Source organism: Haematobia irritans, chromosome 5 (genome assembly GCF_050003625.1).
Source record: "Haematobia irritans isolate KBUSLIRL chromosome 5, ASM5000362v1, whole genome shotgun sequence".
Taxonomy (NCBI): domain Eukaryota; kingdom Metazoa; phylum Arthropoda; class Insecta; order Diptera; family Muscidae; genus Haematobia; species Haematobia irritans.
The window spans coordinates 156,010,646-156,035,721 of NC_134401.1; the positions used below are offsets into that span (position 1 = coordinate 156,010,646).

Below are 25,076 nucleotides of genomic sequence, written 5' to 3' on the forward strand. Positions count from 1 at the left end.
AATTTCAGACAATATGTTTTTTGAAGATTTATAGACTCTTAAACAAATTCAAAATTTTTGATGTATAAATATTTTATTTTAAACGGAATCTGGTTTTACAAATTAAAATATTCCTGAAAGAAGAAACTAATTGATTTCAGTTAGACGTTACATAGAATATTCTTTCTAGTATTAAAGCTTTCAAGAACTATTAAGCTCTTTTCTGTGTGCAAACAATTTTACGAAAAACTGGTAGAGGGATATAGAGATTTTAACATTAATTGTTCAGAATAAACTAAATACAACAGCAACAATTTCCTTCAAACTCGAATTTCAAAAGGTTTTAGATTAAAGTTGCGCCATTCAGGTTATTGTTTCTTCCATAGACAGTCATCCCTCGTCAAATGACAACAATTAATTTCAAATGAAAAATCTAAGATATCCAAATTCAATCATTTTATGAAGTTTTGTTTAATTTTTGGAAAAAAAAATATCTCAACGTTGGGTTTTCATTTTTGATTATGATACATTTGTTCAGCTACTTGAAATAGGTCGTAGTTAAAATGACGAAAAATAACGTTAGTGTACAAAAACAAAGAATTACTCTCCAAGGTTTAAAAATGAGACTTATTCTGCTATGTTACTTTGATTACCCTAAAGATCATAAAACACCTAATCCTTTAAGCATTTAGTGCTTCTATGTAACTCAAATTACAATATTCATTCCAAATATTTTTCTAAAATATTTTACTTCTTGAATCAATTTCTACTATATATAACTCATACATAAACATGGCATATTCATAGAAAGTTTTTTTTCTTTACATTTTAATTTTTTTACTAGGGTTATGATTTTATTCTTCATATCTTATTTCCATATTCCTCAGATCTAAGTTAATTTATTGGCCTATTTCGATATAGAAATACAAAAGTCCTTAACATGAAATACAAAAATAAATAAATACAAAACAAATTATAACACTTAATTGCAAATTAAGACAAAAATAAATTTGACAAAAGAAAACACAAACTCAGATTTTAAGACCCTAACAGAGATTCATTAATAATTTTAAAGTAAATAATAATTTTTCAAAGAAAAAAAAAATAGTAACACAAAATACTATTTCAAAGCTAAATTTAAATATGAGAAAAATTCTATTTTGTATTACTATTTCAAAGTTAAATTTTAAATATAAGAAATAATGGCGTTTATAAAGATTTTTTTTCCTTAGAGAAAAAGCAGTAAACTAAAATAAAAACTAAACCTAAAAATTTAATATCTTGACTTTGTATTAATATTTAAATTTTATTTAAAATTAAATAAAATTTACAACTTTCACATAATATTAATTGTATTATGTAAAAGTTGTAGTTTTCTTTAACAAATACATGAGTACGTATACGTATTTTTAATATCGTTACACTACTACGTATACTTGTTATTAATTCCAATGAGACTATGTGGCGTATACGTTCGAAATATTATTGATATATATCATACGCACCTATGGATCGCAATACTTTAATTTTTATTTGAAATATGCTTTAGCAAAAATATCATAATAATGTTGCTAATCATGAATCTCTCTTAAGTTCTTGCCTATTTAAATAAACCCAAAAATAGGTATTATCTGAGTTTCTTCATATTTTCGGTTTCGAAACTCTTTGGTTTGATTATCTCCATTAATTTTCATTTTATTCAGTTTGTTCGTTAAACGTAAAACTGTATTTAAAACTGTGTTTGTGAGAATTTTTTCCTCTCCCCCCCGCCACCAACATATATTTATATATTTATATACATTTTTACGTATACGTATATTCGATAATGTTTATTATGAATGTGTGTAATAATTCTTTTTGTTTTTTCTAAACAAAACTTAAACAAACCCTAATATAAACTTTATAAAAATTAATAACAACAAAAAAATATATACAAAAGAAAAAAATAAATAAAAACATTTAGTTGTGATCAGGGCTTTTAAAAATAAAATCAAATCATTATGGTTCTAGATTCTGCAGAATCTACAGAAAAAAAGTGCTGATCGAAGAGGGAGAATGCACAGAAAAGACAAAGATGGCATAACTAAAAGCAACCTAATTTTAAAGGTAACCACCCACCAACAAAACAAATTCAAATCAAATTCAAACAAAACTACTTCATTTCAAAATCAATTTTAGATTTAATGAAAAATAAAACTTTTTTTGTTTACAAACAATAAATAATTATATATATATGTTAAACAGAAACAAAAAACAAAAACAACAATTTCTTGTATTGATTTCGTTTGGTTTTTTTATAATAAATTTAATTTATTTTTACGTTTTTTTTTTTTTTAATTTGTTTTATTGTACATTTGTTGTGTGATATTTCTAATGATTGTGAATATTGTGAATGATTAATTAATTAAATGCTAATTGATTGATTGATATGATAAATAATTATATAACATATATAATGATTCACAATACATTTTACTTAAATTAATATTAACTAAAAAAGTAACAGGAATGAGCTAAATTCAATCTAATAAAAAGAAATATTATTTTTTTTTAATTTAGTTTTTTTATTATTTTTTTTTTTTGTATTTTTTTTTTTTTGTAATAAAATGTTTTAATTTTTTTTTAATTCTTCTTAATTTTTTTTACCAAAACCCATACCTTTCACTATTCTTTCACTTTAGATTCAACCACAAGTTTTATTAAATTTTTTTCAAAAAATTATATTATGCTGTTTCTTTGAGACAATACATCTATATATATATAAATAACTTAAGAAAAATTTGCTAACTTGATTTTAATCTTTCATAATTCCTTCTATAAAACACTTCTAAAAAAATATTGCAGTTTTTCACTTTTATATATTCTAATTTTGCAGATATTAATTTATTTAAATAAAACTTATATACAAACAATATCTTATATACATATATCAAGCTATATATATTAAAATAAAATATTTTAGATTTACAAAAATTTTTAAATTTTTTAATTAATCTTTTTTGTGAATTTAATAAACACCAATTATTTAAAATTTCTCTTGTTTTTAAATTGACAAATTTATTGCCTTTTTATAACTTTTTTCTATAACTTATATATAAAGAAAAGTTATTAATATAAATTAAAATTTGATTGCAACCAATATTATTTTATGCAATAATAATAATAATAACTTTATAATTATTATAAATTTTTTTAATTAATCAATTTTGCAGATATTAATTTATTTAAATAAAGCATATATAAAAACAATATATTATATACATATATCAAGCTATATATATTAAAATAAAACTAAAATATTTACAAAAAATTTTTAAATTTTTTACTTAAATTTTTTGTGAATTTAATAAACACCAATTATTTAAAATTTCTCTTTTTTTCAAATTGACAAATTTATTGCCTTTTTATAACTTTTTTCTATAACTTATATAAAGAAAAATTATTAATATAAATTAAAATTTGATAGCAATCAAAATTATTTTATGCAATAATAATAATAATAATAACTTTATAATTATTATAAATTTTTATTTATTTTTTTTTTATAATAAAATTATAATAGCTGTCCAAAAAAACCTAATATTGCATTATTTATCAATTATAAATAACAATTAATTTACTTATAAAGTAATGTTTAATGATAATTATTATTACTAATTTTTATTCAAAAACAAATTTATGGTATTTTTTTAATTTACACTATAACTTATATTATTTATTGTATCAGGTGTAGTAAACAGAAATCCATTATTAGTTAGAATGATTCAATTTAAGTCAAAGATTTTATAACTTGTTACCATTTTAAAATTAATTTAATTATGCGGTTCTGAAAGAAGCTCTCCTTTCATCAACAATTTTTTTCACCATGGACAGTAACGGATGGTAGTCACTTGGTACCAATTCTGCAGTATAATGTGAATGCATAATAGCATCTCAATCCAGCTCCCGAAGCTTCTGTCGAGTCACTGACATATCATGATGGATCACAACTCCTCCACTTTTAGCAAAATCTAGACGCTTCTGGACGATTGCTTCCTTCAGACGTTTCAATTGGTGACACTACAGTACTGAGTACTGGATTTTGTCGTATGAGAGCAGTTCATAGTTGATAATTCCCTTACAATCAAACCCACAGCAAAACCTTCCTGACCGTCAATCCTGACATGGTTACCGCCTTGCGATCACAACCGTTACCGCTTGATATTATCGCAGATTATATAGTAATCATTGTCAGTCATCCATCCACTTCAGAAACTGATTGGTATTGTTGCTATTCCCAGAAGAAAATTCGGTCCATGTGGCTAATCTGCGTTAACTCGTCTGGAACCCATTCATAGAAATAATTTTCATATCATACAATGTCAGATGCAGACAACGCCATCTATTGGAAAAACAATGGGGTTTTACGCCTACTCCTACTAATAAAATCTCAATTTTATCGGATGATTACCACAGTTGGTAAAGCTCTACCAAAACTAGTAGACTTTTCCTTGTAAGTAGGTTGCAAATAAATGAGTTTGCAAAAGAAAAAAGAAAATTTTGCCAAATTTTCTATAGGAATGATATTTTGACCAAATTTTCTATAGAATTGAAATTTTCACAAAAGTTTCTATAGAAATAAAATTATGACAAAATTTTTGTATAGAAATAAAATTTTAACAAATTTTTTGTATAGAAATAATAGATGAAATTTTGACATAAATTTCTATAGAAATAAAATTTAGACAACATTTTCTATAGAAATAAAATTTAGACAACATTTTCTATAGAAATAAAATTTTGACAAAATTTTCTATAGAAATAAAAATTTCATGTTTTGTTTTTTATTCTAGGATTGTAGTTTAGTCTACTCTTGTAGTTTAGTCAACACAATGGTTTTAAAGCTGAGATCAAAACAACAAATACAACATAAAATTTTGACCACAACATTTTCTAAAGAAATGAAATTTTGACAAAATTTTTTATAGAAATTAAAATTTGACAAAATTTTCTATTGAAATAAAATTATGACAAAATTTTTGTATAGAAATAAAATTTTGAATAATTTTTTGTATAGAAATAAAATTTTGACAAAATTTTCTATAGAAATAAAATTTTGACAAAATTTTCTATAGAAATACAATTTTGACAAAATGTTCTATAGAAATAAAATTTAGACAACATTTTCTATAGAAATAAAATTTTGACAAAATTTTCTATAGAAATAAAAATTTCATGTTTTGTTTTTTATTCTAGGATTGTAGTTTAGTCTACTCTTGTAGTTTAGTCAACACAATGGTTTTAAAGCTGAGATCAAAACAACAAATACAAAATAAAATTTTGACCAAATTTTCTGTAGAAATAATATTTTAACAAAAAATCTATAGATATAAAATGTTAACAAAACTTTCTATAGATATAAAATTTTGACAAAGTTTTCTAGAGAAATAAAATCTGGACAACATTTTCTAAAGAAATGAAATTTTGACAAAATTTTTTATAGAAATTAAAATTTGACAAAATTTTCTATTGAAATAAAATTATGACAAAATTTTTGTATAGAAATAAAATTTTGAATAATTTTTTGTATAGAAATAAAATTTTGACAAAATTTTCTATAGAAATAAAATTTTGATAAAACTTTCTATAGAAATAAAATTTTGATAAAATTTTCTAAAGAAATAAAATTTTGACAAAATTTTCTGTAGAAATAAAATGTTGACAAAATCTTCTATAGATATAAAATCTTTACAAAAATTTTCTATAGAAATAAAATGTTAACAAAATTTTCTGTAGAAATAAAATTTTGACAAAATTTTTAAGAGAAATAAAATTTGGACAACATTTTCTATAGAAATAAAATTTTCTGTAGAAATAAAATGTTGACAAAATTTTCTATAGAAATAAGATTTTGACAAAAATTTTTATAGAATAAAATGTCGACAAAGTTTTCTATAGAAATAAAATTTTGACAAAATGTTCTATGGAAATCAAATTTTGACAAAATTTTCTGTAGAAATAAAATTTTAACAAAATTTTCTATAGAAATAAAATGTTAACAAAATTTTCTATAGATATAAAATTTTGACAAAATTTTTAAGAGAAATAAAAGTTGGACAACATTTTCTATAGAAATAAAATTTTGACAAAATTTTCTATAGAAACAAAATTTTGAAAAAATGTTCTTTGGATATAAAATTTTGATAAAACTTTCTATAGAAATAAAATTTTGATAAAACTTTCTATAGAAATAAAATTTTCTAAAGAAATAAAATTTTGACAAAATTTTCTGTAGAAATAAAATGTTGACAAAATCTTCTATAGATATAAAATCTTTACAAAAATTGTCTATAGAAATAAAATGTTAACAAAATTTTCTGTAGAAATAAAATTTTGACAAAATTTTTAAGAGAAATAAAATTTGGACAACATTTTCTATAGAAATAAAATTTTCTGTAGAAATAAAATGTTGACAAAATTTTCTATAGAAATAAGATTTTGACAAAAATTTTTATAGAAATAAAATTTTGACAAAATTTTCTATAGAAGTAAAATTTTGACAAAATTTACTGTAGAAATAAAATGTTGAGAAAATCTTCTTTAGAAGTAAAATTTTGACAAAATTTTCTATAGAAATAAAATGTTAACAAAATTTTCTGTAGAAATAAAACTTTGACAAAATTCTCTATAGAAATAAAATTTTGAAAAAATTTTCTATAGTAATAAAATTTTGACAAAATTTTCTATAGAAGTAAAGTTTTGACAAAATTTTCTATAGAAATAAAATTTTGACAAAATTTACTGTAGAAATAAAATGTTGAGAAAATCTTCTTTAGAAGTAAAATTTTGACAAAATTTTCTATAGAAATAAAATTTTGACAAAAATTTTCTATAGAAGTAAAGTTTTGACAAAATTTTCTATAGAAATAAAATTTTGAAAAATATTTCTATAGTAATAAAATTTTGACAAAATTTTCTATAGAAGTAAAGTTTTGACAAAATTTTCTATAGAAATAAAATTTAAAAAAAAAATTTTTTTAAATAAAAATTTGACACAATTTTCTATGGAAATAAAATGTTGACAAAATTTTCTATAGAAATAAAACTTTGACAAAATTGTCTAAAGAACTAAAATCTTGACAAGAATTTTCTATAGAAAAAAATTTTGACAAAATTTTCTGCAGAAATAAAATGTTGACAAAATCTTCTATAGAAATAAAATTTTGACAAAATATCCATAGAAGAAAAATGTTGACAAAATTTTCAATGGAAGTAAGTTTTGACAAAATTTTCTATAGAAATAAATTTTGAAAAAATTTTCTTTAGAAAAAAAAATTTGACACAATTTTCTATTGAAATAAAATTTTGACAAAATTGTCTATAGATATAAAACTTTGACAAACTTGTCTAAAGAAATAAAATCTTGACAAAAATTTTCTATAGAAATAAAATTTTGACAAAATTTCCTATAGAAATAATAATAGTAATATATAATAATCGGATAATTTAAAATACAGATGTGAATGCATAGCATCAACAGTAAAACAAGTAAATAAAACACAGGATTTAATTTTTCTTTTCACAATATTTTAATAAAATAAAGTTTTATTAAATTTAGGGAACAATATTTATCTCGTTATATCGCTGTAATAAGAATGTAATCCATATAAACCTTAGACGCTGAAAATCGGTATTAATGCAATTAACGCCATCTATTGGAAAAATAAAGGATTTCTGTTTTACTACATCTTCTATGAAAAACTAAAATTAAAAAACAAATACAATTTAAAAACTATACAAATTTACATTGTATATACTTTATATAAATCATTTAAAAAAGTAAAAACTGCAATATTTGACGATTTTCTTTAAGGAAAAACAGTAAATAAAAATTGAAAATTTGTCAAATAAGATGGAGTGAATTAGAAAACCTAGAGTTTTTTTTTCTTTTTTTAATTTTTTAATTGAATTCTAAACAACATTTTGGTTACATTTTAAATTATTTAAATTAAAATTAAAAAAAAAATAAAAATTTTTGAAATAAAAATTTGACACAATTTTGACAAAATTTCCATAGAAGAAAAATGTTGATAAAATTTTCTATGGAAGTAAAGTTTTGACAAAATTTTCTATAGAAATAAAATTCTCTAAAGAAATAAAATCTTGACAAAAATTTTCTATAGAAATAAAATTTTGACAAAATTTACTGTAGAAATAAAATGTTGAGAAAATCTTCTTTAGAAGTAAAATTTTGACAAAATTTTCTATAGAAATAAAATTTTGACAAAATTTTGTATAGAAGTAAAGTTTTGACAAAATTTTCTATAGAAATAAAATTTTGAAAAAATTTTCTATAGTAATAAAATTTTGACAAAATTTTCTATGGAAGTAAAGTTTTGACAAAATTTTCTATAGAAATAAAATTTTGAAAAAATTTTCTTTAGAAATAAAAATTTGACACAATTTTCTATTGAAATAAAATTTTGACAAAATTGTCTATAGATATAAAACTTTGACAAACTTGTCTAAAGAAATAAAATCTTTACAAAAATTTTCTATAGAAATAAAATTTTGACAAAATTTCCTATAGAAATAATAATAGTAATATATAATAATCGGATAATTTAAAATACAGATGTGAATGCATAGCATCATCAGTAAAACAAGTAAATAAAACACAGGATTTAATTTTTCTTTTCACAATATTTTAATAAAATAAAGTTTTATTAAATTTAGGGAACAATATTTATCTCGTTATATCGTTGTAATAAGAATGTAATCCATATAAACCTTAGACGCTGAAAATCGGTATTGATGAAATTAACGCCATCTATTGGAAAAATTAAAGATTTCTGTTTTACTACATCTTCTATGAAAAACTAAAATTAAAAAACAAATACAATTTAAAAACTATACACATTTACATTGTATATACTTTATATAAATAATTTAAAAAAGTAAAAACTGCAATATTTGAAGATTTTCTTTAAGGAAAAACAGTAAAAAAAAATTGAAAATTTGTCAAATAAGATGGAGTGAATTCGAAAACCTAGAGTTTTTTTTTTAATTTTTTAATTGAATTCTAAACAACATTTTGGTTACATTTGAAATTATTTAAAATTAAATAAACAATAATTAATGTAATAAAAAATTTTATTTTTTTTTATTTTACTTATATAACATTATTTATAAGTAAAATGAAAAAACTAAAGATTTTCGTTTTCCTTAACAAAACGAAATATTTGTATTATTTCAATTAACATAAAAACATTTAAAAATTTTATAAATAATGTTAAGTATTTTATTTCTTGTTTTTAAATATTTTTGTTTAGTTTGACTCGAGGTCTTTAGGAATTTCTTTTATTTTTTTAATTTTTTTTTATTCAATTTTAATTTACCGCTTTTATGTATTGTCTTTTTCTAATTTAATTCAAATAACTCTCCAATCTTCCAATACTAAAACAAACAATTTCTTGTTGCTTTTTTTGATAATATATATTTATATATATTTTTTTTTTTTAAATTCTATATTTTCCTACTACCACAAACTCTTTAAGCTTTTACCAGCAATGAATTGCTATCAGTTTAACTATTTTTCTAAACACTTACAATTTTTTCAAAATTTTCAAACTATAACTTTTTTTAAACTAAATAAAAGTAAGGAGACACCATTTTGATTGAATACTTGAAATTTGTTTTGTTTGAATCAAACGATTTATGCTCAAAATGAAAAAAAATATATACATAGTGAATTTTATTTGTTTTATTAAAATTTTGTTTTTTTAAGATGGAGCAATTTATCATTTTGTTGGTTTAGAAAAAAAACCTTCGTAATGATAACCATCAAAACAAAAAAATTCACTATGTAATTCATTCATATATCACAGATCTCTAACACCCTTGGTTTTAGAGAGCTGTTGATATGTTTTAATATTATTTTGCTTTTGTTACACGTTTTTCTTTGTCTAATCCTATTTCCAAAAAAAAAATAAATGCGCTTATATCACCGTCTTAATGCAATGCAATATAGCAAATTTTGTTAATGGTGTTCAAGGTTTTGGTCCATCCATCTTAGCCATTCCTGGTGATGGTGGTGGTGGTGGTGGCCAACACCAACAAATGCCATCCAATTAACAAGAGCCAACCAAATGAATAGCAAAGACGCAATACAAGATGAAGTGTGCTTGGTTTCTTTTTCGATTTTTCTCAATGCACTTTTGATGTTTGTTTATAAACGACAGGGGGTCTTCACGATTTGTTGCACTAGCCTTTGCTTGTCGTTACAGCTAGGATTTGAATTTTTTATTTTTTGGAAAATTTAAATCCTTAACGCCAACCCTGCAAATGTTCACTGATTTTGTCCGAAACGAAGCAATTTTTTTCACCTACAAATGCTGAACACCCCTAACGCTTTTTATTAACAAATATGTTTAAAATTCTGCCCAATATCAAAAGTAACCACAAAAAAAAAAACAATTGAAAATTTTAATGAAATGAAAACAAAAAGCACTGACAACAAATTAAATGTTTCTCTTACTTATTTGCATGCCCGAAAAATTCCATAAGGTTTGCACACCCACACACAAGGTATTGGTGTGAGTCTTCTTTTTTTATTTTGAAACAAAAAAAAAAGAAAACCCAATCCAAAAATGTCCCACTTTTTTGCCTAGATAGTAAGGATCTTAAAATGTTTGCATAGATTTTGCCTAGGCCTTTTGAACATAAAAAAGTGGCTTTATAGTGCTTACTTATAGATAGATAGTCCAATAGTTTATAATTTTGTATTATCACATCATAATAAGCTCACATTTAAGACAGAGAAAGTGTATTAGAGTGGCCCTTAATAGCTTTTTTCTCTTTTTCAATTTTTGAGGACCATCATATTCAAAAATTTTTCCTTCAATCATATACTAAACAAAAATCATAATTGACTCGATCATATTTTGAAACTTATGCTTATTTCATGGCCCATTTAATTTTACAGGAATGCAATTAAAAAGAAATAAAAACTTATCATAAAAAATTTTCTACTAACAATATTTTTGTTTTTTTTTTTTTCTACTCATAAAATGGTATATTACTGATACATAAAAAACATATATTTCCTGGAATTATAAACCATCGAGCATAGAAAACATTTTCTTATGCTTAGATAAACTTCAATCAGGTTGTATTACTGAAAATATAAATTTAGAACTTAGTTTTTTTCTATCTTTATCGATAAAGGAAATTTTACCTCGATAACAAAATAGTATCGATTATCAGATTTTTTTTTTAATTTTCAATAATTAAAAAAATAATTTAAAAAATAACAACATATTTTTAATTTTCAATAATAAGTCACTGTGATAACCAAATACTATGGGTCTCATAAAAATAATTATTATGATATAATAATTATTTTTACGATTATTATATCATAACAAGTATATACGGCCGTAAGTTCGGCGAGGCCGAATCTTATGTACACCCAGAGAAGGAATATAATCACCTCAAACATGTTTCAAGAGCAAAATGTTACTTTTTGGACGGCAATTTCGGCAAACATGTATATTTTTGTCAAGAAAATAACATTTTTGCGACAAATATGTTCTATGTTTTCCGTCTAAAAATAACATTTTGCTCTTGAAATATGTTTGAGGTGATCATATTCCTTCTCTGCGGGTACCCTCCACCATGGATTGCGTAGAAACTTCTACTGAAAACTGTTATCCGCAATCGAATTACTTGGGTTGCGGTATCACTTGTCGATGGCAAGGTATCTTAAAACTTCCTAACACCGTCATCTAAATTGCACGGTAGTCCATATGTGGTATATATTAAACTAAACAAGTATATACGGCCGTAAGTTCGGCCAGGCCGAATCTTATGTACCCTCCACCATGGATTGCGTAGAAACTTCTACGAAAGACTATCATCCACAATCGAATTACTTGGGTTGTGGTATCTTAAAACTTCTTAACATCGTTTTCTAAATTGTGATTTAGTCCATACATGGTATATATTAGACAAAAAAGTTATGTATAGTTAAGTCTACAAATAATTACGATATGGATATGGACTTTTTGTACGTAGAGAGCCAGAATTGAAATATGGGGGTCGCTTATATGGGAGCTATATACAATTATGAACTTGATATGGACCAATTTTTGTGTGATTGGGGATCGATTTATCTGAGGGCCATATATAACTATAGACCGATATGGACCTAGTTAGGCATGGTTGTTAACGACCATATATTAGCACAATGTACCAAATTTCAACTCACTCGGATGAAATTTGCTCCTCCAAGAGGTTCCAAAACCAAATCTCGGGATCGGTTTATATGGGGCTATGTACGATTATGGACTGATATGGACCACTTTTGCCATGGTTGTTAAATATCATATACTACCACCACGTACCAAATTTCAAGCAGATCGGATGAATTTTGCTTCTCCAAAAGGCACCGAAGGTCAAATCTGGGGATCGGTTTATATGGGAGCTATATATAATTATGGACTGATAGGAACCAATTCCTGCATGGTTGGTGGATACCATATACTAACATCACGTACCAAATTCCAACCGAATGGGAAGAATTTTGCTCTTCCAAGGGGCTCTGGAGGTCAAATCTGGGGATCGGTTTATATGGGGCCTATATATAATTATGGACCGATATCGACCAATTTTTGCATGGGAGTTTGAGGCCATATATTAACACCACGTACCAAATTTCGACTGAATCAGATGAATTTTGGTCTTCCAAGAGGTTCCGGAGATCAAATCTGGTGATCGGTTTATATGGGGGCTATATATAATTATGGACCGATGTGAACCAATTTTTGCATGGTTGTTAGAGACCATATACTAACACCATGTACCAAATTTCAGCCGGATCGGATGAAATTTGCTTCTCTTAGAGGCTCCGCAAGCCAAAACGGGGAATCGGTTTATATGGGGGCTATATATAATTATGGACCGATATGGACCAATTTTCGCATGGTTGTTAGAGACCATATACTAATACCATGTACCAAATTTCAGCCGAATCGGATGAAAATGGTTTCTCTTAGAGGCTCTGCAAGCCAAATCGGGGGATCGGTTTATATGGGGGCTATATATAATTATGGACCGACGTGAACCAATTTTTGCATGGTTGTTAGAGACCATATACTAACACCATGTACCAAATTTCAGCCGGATCTGATGAAATTTGCTTTTCTTAGAGGTTCCGCAAGCCAAATCGGGGGATCGGTTTATATGGGGGTTATATATAATTATGGACCGATATGGACCAATTTTTGCATGGTTGTTAGAGACCATATACTAACACCATGCACCAAATTTCAGCCGGATCGGATGAAATTTGCTTCTCTTAGAAGCCTCGCAAGTCACATTTAGGGGTCCGTTTATATGGGGGCTATACGTAAAAGTGGACCGATATGGCCCATTTGCAATACCATCCGACCTACATCAATAACAACTACTTGTGCCAAGTTTCAAGTCGATAGCTTGTTTCGTTCGGAAGTTAGCGTGATTTCAACAGACGGACGGACGGACATGCTCAGATCGACTCAGAATTTCACCACGACCCAGAATATATATATACTTTATGGGGTCTTAGAGCAATATTTCCATGTGTTACAAACGGAATGACAAAGTTAATATACCCCCCATCCTATGGTAGAGGGTATAAAAACGCCGATTGACAACATATTCTATAGAAGTAAAATTTGGAGAAAATTCTCTATAGAAATAAAATTTTGAAAAATTTTCTATGGAAATTAAATTTTGACAAAATTTTCTAAAGAAATAACATTTTAACAAAATTTTCTATGGAAATAAAATTTTGACAAAATTTTCAATAGAATTAAAATTTTGACAAAATTTTCTATAGTAATTAAATTTTGACAACATTTTCAATAGAAATAAAATTTTGCCAAAATTTTCTATAGAAATAAAATTTGACAAAACTTTCTATAGGAATAACATTTTGACAAAATTTTCCATAAACATAAAATTTTGACAAAATTTTCTATAGAAATAAAATTTTGGTAGATTATTTTTGGCTCGAGTGGCAACCATGATTATGAACCGATATGGACCAATATTTGTGTGATTGGGGATCGGTTATATATAACTATAGACCTATATGGACCAATTTTGGCATGGCTATTAGCGGCCATATACTAACACCACGTTGCAAATTTCAACCGAATCGGATGAATTTTGCTCCTCCAAGAGGTTCCGGAGATCAAATCTGGGGAACGGTTTATATGGGGGCTATATATAATTATGGACCGATATGGACCAATTCTTGCGTGTTTGTTAGAGACTACATACTAACACCACCTTCCAAATTTCAACCGGATCGGATGAATTTTGCTCCTCCAAGAGGCTCCGGAGGACAAATCTGGGGATCGGTTTATATGGGGGTTATATATAATTATGGACCGATATGTACCGATTTTTGCATGGTTGATAGATACCATATACTAACACCACGCACCAAATTTCATTCAGATCAGACGAATTTTGCTCCTCTAAGAGGCTCCGGGGGTCAAATCTGGGGATCGGTTAATGTGGATTATGGACCGATATGAACCAATTTTTGCATGGTTGTTAGAGACCATATACTTACACCAGCCAGAACGGATGAAATATGCTGCACTTATAAGCTCCGCAAGCCAAATCTGGGGGTCCGTTTATATGGGGGCTATACGTAAAAGTGGACCGATATGGCCCATTTGCAACACCATCTGACCTACATTAATAACAACTACTTGTGCCAAGTTTCAAGTCGATAGCTTGTTTCGTTCGGTAGTTAGCGTGACGGATGGACATTCTTATATCGACTCAGAATTCCACCACCACCCAGAATATATATACTTTATGGGGTCTTAGAGCAATATTTCGATGTGTTACAAACGGAATGACAAAGTTAATATACCCCCTATCCTATGGTGGAGGGTATAAAAAGGCCGATTAAATACGTACATTGCTGTTCAAAATTTTTATTTCTATAGAAAATTTTGTGAAAATTTTATTTCTATAGAAAATTTTGTTAAAATTTTATTTCTGTAGAAAATTTTGTCAAAATTTTATGTCTACTTTGTCAAACTGAATTATATACGTATTGGATCGATCTTTTTTGATTTAATATATACCACGTATGGACTTACATACAATTTAGAAGATGGTGTTAGGAGGTTTTAAGATACCTTGCCATCGGCAAGCGTTACCGCAACTTAAGTAATTCGATTGTGGATGGCAGTGTTTAGAAGAAGTTTCTACGCAATCCATGATGGAGGGTACATAAGCTTCGGCCTGGCCGAACTTACGGCCGTATATACTTGTTTTTGTAATTAAAGTACTATCAATTAAAAAATAATTTGTATCAATTAATTTCTTAATTGAATCAGATCATTCATTGTTGTAATCAATTAAAAAATTAGTTGGATCAATTAATTTCATAACTGAATCAGAAAATATTCGCCCAAAAAATATTGTTTGGTTTCAAACATGAAATTAATTGATCCAATTCATTTTTAATTGAAATCTTTTCAACCACAGCATCAATCAACTACGCCCATTAAAAAATTTATTGATGCTATAAATTTGGGTGATTGATTTTTGCTTTAATTAAAAAATTTGTTAAATCAAATTAATTTCATAATTAAATCAGAAAATATTCGCCCAAAAAAAACTATTGTTTGGTTTCAAACATGAAATTACTTGATCCAATTAATTTTTAATTGAAATCTCTTTAACCACAGTATCAATCACCCACGCCCATTATAAAATTAATTGATGGTATAAATTTGTATGATTGATGTTTGCTTTAATTAAAAAAAATTCATAAATCAAAAAAAAAAATTAATTGGATCAATTAATTTCATAACTGAATCAGAAAATATTCGCCCAAAAAAATATTGTTTGGTTTCAAACGTGAAATTAATTGATCCAATTAATTTTTAATTGAAATCTCTTTAACCACAGTATCAATCAACCACGCCAATTATAAAATTAATTGGTATAAATTTGTATGATTGATATTTGCTTTAATTTAAAAAAATTCTTAAATCAATAAAAAAAATTAATTGGATCAATTAATTTCATAACTGAATCAGAAAATATTCGCCCAAAAAAATATTGTTTGGTTTCAAACATGAAATTAATTGATCCAATTAATTTTTAATTGAAATCTCTTTAACCACAGTATCAATCAACCACGCCAATTATAAAATTAATTGGTATAAATTTGTATGATTGATTTTTGCTTTAATTTAAAAAAATTCTCAAATCAATTAAATTTGAATGGAATATTTTTTAATTTTTAATTGTGAAAATATTTGGAATATTTTTTTTCTGTACGTGATTGAAGCATTTTCAATTAAAAATATAACTGGACCAGTTAATTATAGGGTTGGATCAGAAAACATTTTTTTGTTTTCTGTAAAGTTCTGATGTAATAGAAAATCATATTTAAATTAGAATTTATTTGTTGTCTATGTTAAAATGTGTATAAAACATTTTAAAAAAAATCTACTGAAATTTCAATTAAGATTCTTTTTCTGCAAAAAGCAAGCTTTGCTATAATACTCTTATGAGCACTACAAGGTATGCGCAATAAGGAGACTCCACTGTATGTTTATGGTTTTTATATGAGTTTTAGTTTCAATAAAAAATGTTTAAATATTAGTTTATGTTATGATTAAAATAAATACTAATACCAAAGGGAATATATTCCTATTTTTATTTGTTTAGGTATAGGTTTTTATTATTTATTTATTTATTTATTTATTTTTTTTAGTTTAATTTTAAAGATATCTATATCCTTCTCTCTCTATCTTTTTGCACTTGGAACAAATTTAAATTAATACAAAATAATATCATGAGATATCGTAAAGTACTATATATTATTAAAATAATATTAAAAAGTAGTACATAAGACTATGGTGTCTATGGCAAAAACTGTAATAGTAATTCTAATTTCTCACTGAAAATATACAGTACCAAACAAAAACGAAAACGAAAACTTTGTAAATAGCTTACAAACTGTGCGGTATTTTATTTTCTGTTTCATTAATATAGCACCAATATTTTTGATTTAAGTTTTTTTTTTCTTTTTTTTTGTTTTTAAATAATTAAATAGTTTTATTTTTATTTTTTAGAACCATATAGAAATTGTTGTGATTCTGTATAATAAAATTAATCGAGAAAATTTTATTAAAAAAAAGGCAAAAAACCCCTCTTTATAACGGAAAGAAAAAAATTTTGTAAAACTAAAATACTTTGGTATATTTCAATTGATTATTTAATTCGTTGTAAAAACAATCGAAAATAATCGTATACACAGAAGAAAAAAAAATAAAATAACAAAAACAACAGTAACCAATATAACTAGATTGTGCAGAATCGATGAATTGAATTAATTAAAAATAAATATTTTATAATTAAAAAACAAACTAGAACTAACCCTAAAAATAAATAGCATTTAGTAGAAGGCCTATCTAGAGGCCCTTGATATAAACTATATCTGAAATGTAGAGACATTCTAGTCATCACTTGTAGCCTTTATCTATTAGAATATTTTTTATAGTCTATTTTTGTAGAGTTTTTTTTATTTTTTTTTTTATTTATTTATTTTTTTAAATACTTTGTAGTTTTCCCAAAACATTTATTAAATTTCTATAATTTTTTTCTCTTAACTTGGTAATGTTAGTGTATGTATATATATGTTGTTCCAAATATCTACTTTGCAGTCTATACTATAGAGCACCAACTAATTTTTAACAAAAACTATAAAAACAATGGGGCCATTCAGAGCCCCATATTTAATTTAAAGGAAAAACAATTTTAAAACTTGATTCCTATCCTTTTAAGATCTATCTTGCTAAATGAATATAAATGAAAAATGCTATAGCATTTAATTATATTATAAAAAAAAAAAAACAATATCAATGATCCAAGCCAAAAAAAAAATTATTTTGTATTAATGTTTAATTGTTCCCCACCCCTTTTTTTTAGAAGAAAAACAAACAACATAACATTTCTCATAAATATATTTTTTCCCAATCAAAAACGCCATAGTTTTGACCTTAAGCGTTTATATTAAAGTAAAAACAACAACAACAAAAAATGAAAACCAAAACAAAACAAAAAATACATTCTAGATATCTGTTAAAGAATTGTGAGTTATAAATGTTTAGCAGTTTAGCTGTTGTATACTATACTTATTACTAACTAATGACTTACTAGTTTTGAAATCAGTTTTACTTTTATCATTTACAAATTTAAGTTGTGTGTTTTTTTTTATTTTCGTAAAAAAATCGAAAAAACCCTTACAAAAAAATAATAATAATTGCAATTAATGGTATGCTTTGTTTTATAACAATTATAAAATCAAAAAAAAAAAAACATTGTTCTAACCTAAATACAAATTAGCCTGGTTTCTATTCTTTCGTTTACTCCGTTGAGATTTCCGTTTCTGGTTCTTGGCTTTCCGTTTCCTGTTTTCTGTTGGTGTTTGTGTTTATGTATACCCATGTTTGTTTGCCTCCGTTTGTATTGTACTTTAAACGATTCTTGATTTCGTTTTATCATTTCTGTTGTATGTATATGCCAGTGTTTTATATTTATTGTGAAATTTGCAATAAACAGCAATAAACTATATGTTTTATTTTTTATTTTATTATAATAATAATGATTTTTATTTATATTTTTGTTTATGTTTGTAATGGGTTTTCCTATGTATCTATAATATTTACAAAAATTGTTTCAAACACAAACAATGAATTATCTTGGTGTAGTTGTATTTGTTTTTCTTTTTTGTTATTTTTATTTTACAATGACCCCTTCCCCTCTCCGCAAAATGTTTTATGTTACAACAAAACTTTTATGTATACCCTTTATGAGACACTCATTACACTCAAATTGCTTTATAAAAGTGTATATCTCCTTTTTATGATTTTGGCAATGTATTTCAAAATAGAAGGAAGTTTAAAAAAAAATGAAGATTTTTTTTAAGAAAAATAAATTATTTATATAATATATATTTTTTTAAATATTATACGTTGTTATATAGTCAAGGATCTTTACTAAAAATAATTTCTGGTTTTTTTATCTTATTTAATTAATTTAAAATAAAAAATATATTTTTTTATAAAGGAAAAAAATATTTTCTTGCAATAAATTCTATATTTCTCCAAGAATCTCTACTTATAATTATAAAAATTAATATCAGTAATTTAAAAAGTAACTTTACTATAAATTAAAAAAGAAAAATTTCCAGTTCTATAAAAAACTCAAGTTATGGATTTGAAAAAAAAATTAAAAATTCGACTTTAGAGAAAACTTGAAAGTCTATTGTTCCGAAATCCACTAAAGTCGATGAATTGCAATATCGACTTTTCTCAATTATGGATGGTAGCCTATTATATGATTCTGTATTTCTCCAAGAATCTCTACACAGAAAAAAATTTCACGAACATTTTTCCAATTAAAATCTTAATTGAGTTTTAAAAAATATTCAATTAAAAATTTAATTGATTCAACAAATTTTTTAATTGAAATAAAAATTAATCACACAAATTAATAGTATCAATTAAATATTTAATTGGATCAATTAATTTTTTTATTGACTGTCAATTAATTTTTTAATTGATACTATCATTTCTGTGATTGAAGACATTTCAATTAAAAAATTAATTGGATCAATTAATTTCGTGATTGAATCAGAAAAATTTTTTTGTGAGTGTACTTATAATTATTAGAAATTAATATCAGTAATTTAAAAAAGGTCGAATAATCCATTAAAAAGTAACTTTATGTTACTATGAATTTAAAAAAAATATCCCAGTTCTATAAAAAACTCAATTGAAAAAAAAAAATAAAAATTCGACTTTAGAGAAAACTTGAAAGTCTATTGTTCCACTAAAGTCGATGAATTGCAATATCGACTTTTCCCGAAATGGTCTATTATATGATTAGAAATCAATATCAGTAATTTAAAAAATCTAGTAAACCACTAAAAAGTACCTTTACTATAAATTTACAAAAAAAAAAATATTTTTCAAATTTTTAAAAAATTCAAGTTTTGAAATTAAAAAAAATACAAAATTTAACTTTGACTTTCAATTAATTTTTTAATTGATACTATCATTTCTGTGATTGAAGTCATTTCAATTAAAACAAGTATATAAGGCCGTAAGTTCGGCCAGGCCGAATCTTATGTACCCTCCACCACACACAAAAAATGTTTTTCTGATTCAATCACGAAATTAATTGATCCAATTAAATTTTAATTGAAATGTCTTCAATCACAGAAATGATAGTATCAATTAAAAAATTAATTGAAGGTCAATTAAAAAGTTAATTGATCCAATTAAAAAATTAATTGATACTATTATTTTTGTGATTGATTTTTGTTTCAATTCAAAAATTTGTTGAATCAATTAAATTTTTAATTGAATATTTTTTAAAACTCAATTAAAATTTTAATTGGAAAATTTTTTCCTGAAATTTTTGTGTGTGCATGGATTGCCGATGGCAAGGTATCTTAAAACATCTCAACATCGTCTTCACAGAAAAAAATTTCAGGAAAATTTTTCCAATTAAAATCTTAATTGAGTTTTAAAAAATAATCAATTAAAAATTTAATTGAATCAACAAATTTTTTAATTGAAATGAAAATCAATCACACAAACTAATTGTATCAATTAATTTTTTAATTGACTGTCAATTAATTTTTTAATTGATACTATCATTTCTTTGATTGAAGACATTTCAATTAAAAAATTAATTGGATCAATTAATTTCGTGATTGAATCAGAAAAAAAATTTTTTGTGTGTTCTAAATTGGAAGTTATGTTAGTCCATACGTGGTATATATTAGGCTCAAAAAAAAAGGATAATTAAAAACCTATATAATTCAGTTCTTGACCGGTATGAATTTTTGCGTGGAAAAGAGAGGCAGAAGTGAAATATGGGGTTCGGTTTATATGGGGGCAATATACAATTATGAACCTATATGGTCTAATTTTTGTGTGATTAGTACCAAATTTTAGCAAGATCAAAAGAAATTTGCTTATCCTGGAAGAAGTAAAATCTGGGGATCGGTTTATTTGGAGGCCATGTATAACTATGGACCGATATGGACCACTTATGGCACGGTTGTTAGCGACCATATACTAACACATCGTACCAAATTTCAACCGAATCGGATGAAATTTGCTCTTCCAAGAAGCTCCGGAGGTCAAATCTGGGGATCGGTTTATATGGGGGATATATATAAATATTGACCTATTGACCATTCATGCTCAAATTGGTCGAGCATGAATGTTAGAGACTATATACTAACACCACATACCAATTTTCAAAGGGATCGGATGAAATTTGCTCCTCCTAGAGAATCCGAAAGCAAAATCTGGAGATCGGTTTATATGGGGCCTATATACAATTATGGACCGATATGGACCAATTTTTGCATGAGTATTAGAGGTCATATACTAACACCATGTACTAAATTTCAACCGGATCGGATGAAATTTGCTGCTCCTAGAGGATCCGCAAGCAAAATCTGAAGATCGGTTTATATGGGGGCTATACGTAAACGTGGTCCGATATGGCCCATTTGCAATACCATCTGACGTTCATCAATAACAACTATTTGTACCAAGTTTCAAGTCGATAGCTTGTTTCGTACGGAAGTTAGCGTGATTTCCACAGACGGACGGACGGACATGCTTAAATCGACTCATAATTTCACCACAACCCACAATATATATAATATATGGGGTCTTAGACTGATTCAGTTGATATTTGCTACATGGTGCTAATATATGGCCTCAAACACCCATGCAAAAATTGGTCGAAATCGGTCCATAATTATATATAGCCTACATATAAGCCGATCCCCAGATTTGACCTCCGGAGCCCCTTGGAAGAGCAAAATTCATGCGATTCGGTTGAAATTTGGTACGTGATGTTAGTATGTATATGGTATCTAACAACCATGCTGGACGGTTCATATTAGTTCATAACTATATATAGCCCCCATATAAACCGATCCCCAGATTTGACCTCCGGTGCCTTTTGGAGAAGCAAAATTCATCCGATCTGGTTGAAATTTGGTACGTGGTGGTAGTATATGATATTTAACAACCATGCCAAAAGTGGTCCATATCAGTCCATAATCATATATAGCCCCCATATAAACTGATCCCGAGATTTGGTTTTGGAGCCTCTTGGAATTTAGTACATTGTGCTAGTATATGACCGTTAACAACCATGCCTAACTAGGTCCATATCGGTCTATAGTTATATATAGCCCTCAGATAAATCGATCCCCACTCACACAAAAATTGGTCCATATCGAGTTCATAATTGTATATAGCCCCCATATAAGCGACCCCCACATTTCAATTCTGGCTCTCTACGTACCGTACAAAAGTCCATATGGATTCGTAATTATTTGTAGACTTACGCACACATACTAATATGTACCACGTATGGACTAACTCACAATTTAGAAGACGATGTTAAGAAGGTTTAAGATACCTTGCCATCATCGGTAAGTATTACCACAACGCAAGTAATTCGATTGTGGATGACAGTCTTTCGTAGAAGTTTCTACGCAATTCATGGTGGAGGGTACATACGATTATTTATTTATTTATTACTTAATTTATTACAATTACAAATTATAATAAACTATTTTATACGGGCACTAGCAACTAGAGACTATCGGCTTATTTTTATTACTGATTTTTTTCATTAAAACAAAAATTAAAATACATTAAAAATAAAATAAAATATTTTTAAAATTACTTTTCGCATATTTATATACGTTACGTTTTTCTATATCTAATAAACAAAAAAAGTTTTCAAATAATTTTTCAATGCTACTTATCAAGAATAAATAAAAACTTTTTTAATTTTAAATTTTATCGGTAAAAATATCAATTCTAAGTAAGTTTTATTTACATTATTTTATTTATTACTTAATTTATTATAATAAACTTATTTATACGGGCACTAGCAACTAGAGACTATCGGCCTATTTTTTATTACTGATTTTTTTATTAAAACAAAAATTAAAAATAGAAAAAAATTAAATTTGTTTTTAATATTAATTTTTGCATATTTTTTCGTATTCAAATATACTCCTAGTTGTAAAGTCAAAAACGTTTTTCTATATTTAACAAACAAAAAAAAAACATTTTCAAACAATTTTTCAATTCATCTTATCAAGGATAAATTAAAACGTTTTTTTAATTTTAAATTTTATTGGTAAAAATATCATTTCTAAGTAAAAGATCCTTGAGGATTAGAAACTATTAATATTTTTCCATAAACTTCCAGTTTTGAAATACACAGCCAAATCATATACATGTTTATATAATCGATCATTTAGATACCTACATACATTACGAAAACTCGATATCATTGGATTCTCTTTGTTTTCTTTCTTTTATTTACAAAAAAAAAAAAAAACAAAAATTTTTTACAGTTTCTGAATATGGCTTCGGTCTTTATGAGAATTTTCAATTTGATATGTATGATGTTATTAATCGGCCATTGGAGTGGTTGTTTACAATTTTTAGTGCCAATGTTACAAGGTTTTCCCTCGAACTCATGGGTATCGATAAATGAATTACAGGTATAAAATAGATACATTTTTTTCATCCCAAAAACAATATATTCCGAAAAAATATATTATTAATACATACAATATTTTTTTTTCTTTTAAATTATTTACATCATTTTGTTTGTCATAAAATGAAATGACGAAAACTAGGAGTCATATTGGCTGGAACAATATTCATGGGCTTTGTTTAAAGCCATGTCACATATGCTATGCATAGGTTATGGCAGGTATGTATTATTTTTATTTTTTTATTAAAAATCCTCCAGATGGCAAATCTCTATGATATGATTTTAGATTTCCGCCCCAATCTCTAACCGATATGTGGTTAACAATGTTATCGATGATATCGGGTGCTACATGTTATGCTCTGTTCCTGGGTCATGCTACGAATCTTATACAGAGTTTAGATTCGAGTAGGCGTCAATATCGTGAAAAAGTCAAACAGGTCGAAGAGTATATGGCATATCGAAAGTTACCACGCGATATGCGTCAACGAATCACAGAATATTTCGAACATCGTTATCAGGGTAAATTCTTCGATGAAGAGTGTATTCTTGGCGAATTGAGCGAAAAACTAAGAGAGGATGTTATCAATTACAATTGTAGGTAAGTGTCGAAGGCATGCACATATCGAAATCGATATCGAAATAAATCGATTTGCTTCCATTTCAGATCTCTCGTTGCGTCAGTGCCTTTTTTTGCAAATGCTGACTCCAATTTCGTTTCCGATGTCGTTACAAAACTTAAATACGAAGTATTTCAACCAGGTAAATTAATTGATGGATATGTATGTAAAAAACTTCAAATTTATAAAAACAAATTTCGGAAATAGATCAATTACAAATTTATAAACAGTATTATCGACAACAACAGAGTTTTACTGGACAAAATCTCCAATTAAAACCTTGCGACTTCTCTATTTCTCAAATGTAAAATTTCATATCGCTCTGTCTTTCTTTTGCTGGATTTGTTGAGTAAACGAACGAATTGCAGTAAAAGTTTGCCATAATTATCAAAACTTTTAAGGTACTCGAACGTAGCTATTGTCTTCTCACTACCTGACTTCTTCTTCGACACTCTCGCTACCTGTATTAAATATACGCGTTACCAATGCGAATTCAGTTTTGATCCGTCTACTTCCTAAGCACTTGGTAACGCCAGTTATTAACTGATGAGTCGTTAGCACGTATATCTTAATTTTTATACCCTTCACCACTACTGTAACACCCAGAAAAAGCAGTCATATACCCATCTTTTAGTATACCGGTCGTCTTAGAATTAAATTCTGAGTCGGTTTAGCGATGTCCGTCTGTCTTTCTGTTGATGTACTTTTGTGTGCAAAGTCCAACTCGCAGTTTTAGTTGAATCCTCAAATTTGTCACATGATCGTTTTTCGGCTCAGAGACGATACCTAATGATTTTGGAAAAAATCGGTTCAGATTTAGATATAGCTCCCATATAGGTATATATTTCGGCCGATGTGTAT

At 26.1% G+C, this 25,076-nt stretch overlaps 1 protein-coding gene across 7 annotated transcripts in view; it reads left to right on the forward strand.

The window, feature by feature from the left end:
• The window catches only part of Ih (hyperpolarization activated cyclic nucleotide gated potassium channel Ih), a 185,616-nt gene that overhangs the window by 154,981 nt on the left and 5,559 nt on the right, over positions 1 to 25,076 (forward strand). For 4 of the 7 annotated variants that reach the window (XM_075313200.1, XM_075313202.1, XM_075313201.1 and 1 more), the window contains exons 9-12: positions 23,453 to 23,602; positions 23,741 to 23,817; positions 23,885 to 24,196; positions 24,263 to 24,357. In XM_075313200.1, coding sequence (XP_075169315.1) covers positions 23,453 to 23,602; positions 23,741 to 23,817; positions 23,885 to 24,196; positions 24,263 to 24,357 — 634 coding nt within the window. Of the gene's footprint in view, positions 1 to 1,989; positions 2,086 to 23,452; positions 23,603 to 23,740; positions 23,818 to 23,884; positions 24,197 to 24,262; positions 24,358 to 25,076 lie in introns of all 7 variants that reach the window. The other 3 variants (XM_075313198.1, XM_075313197.1, XM_075313199.1) reach the window with 1 other exon arrangement.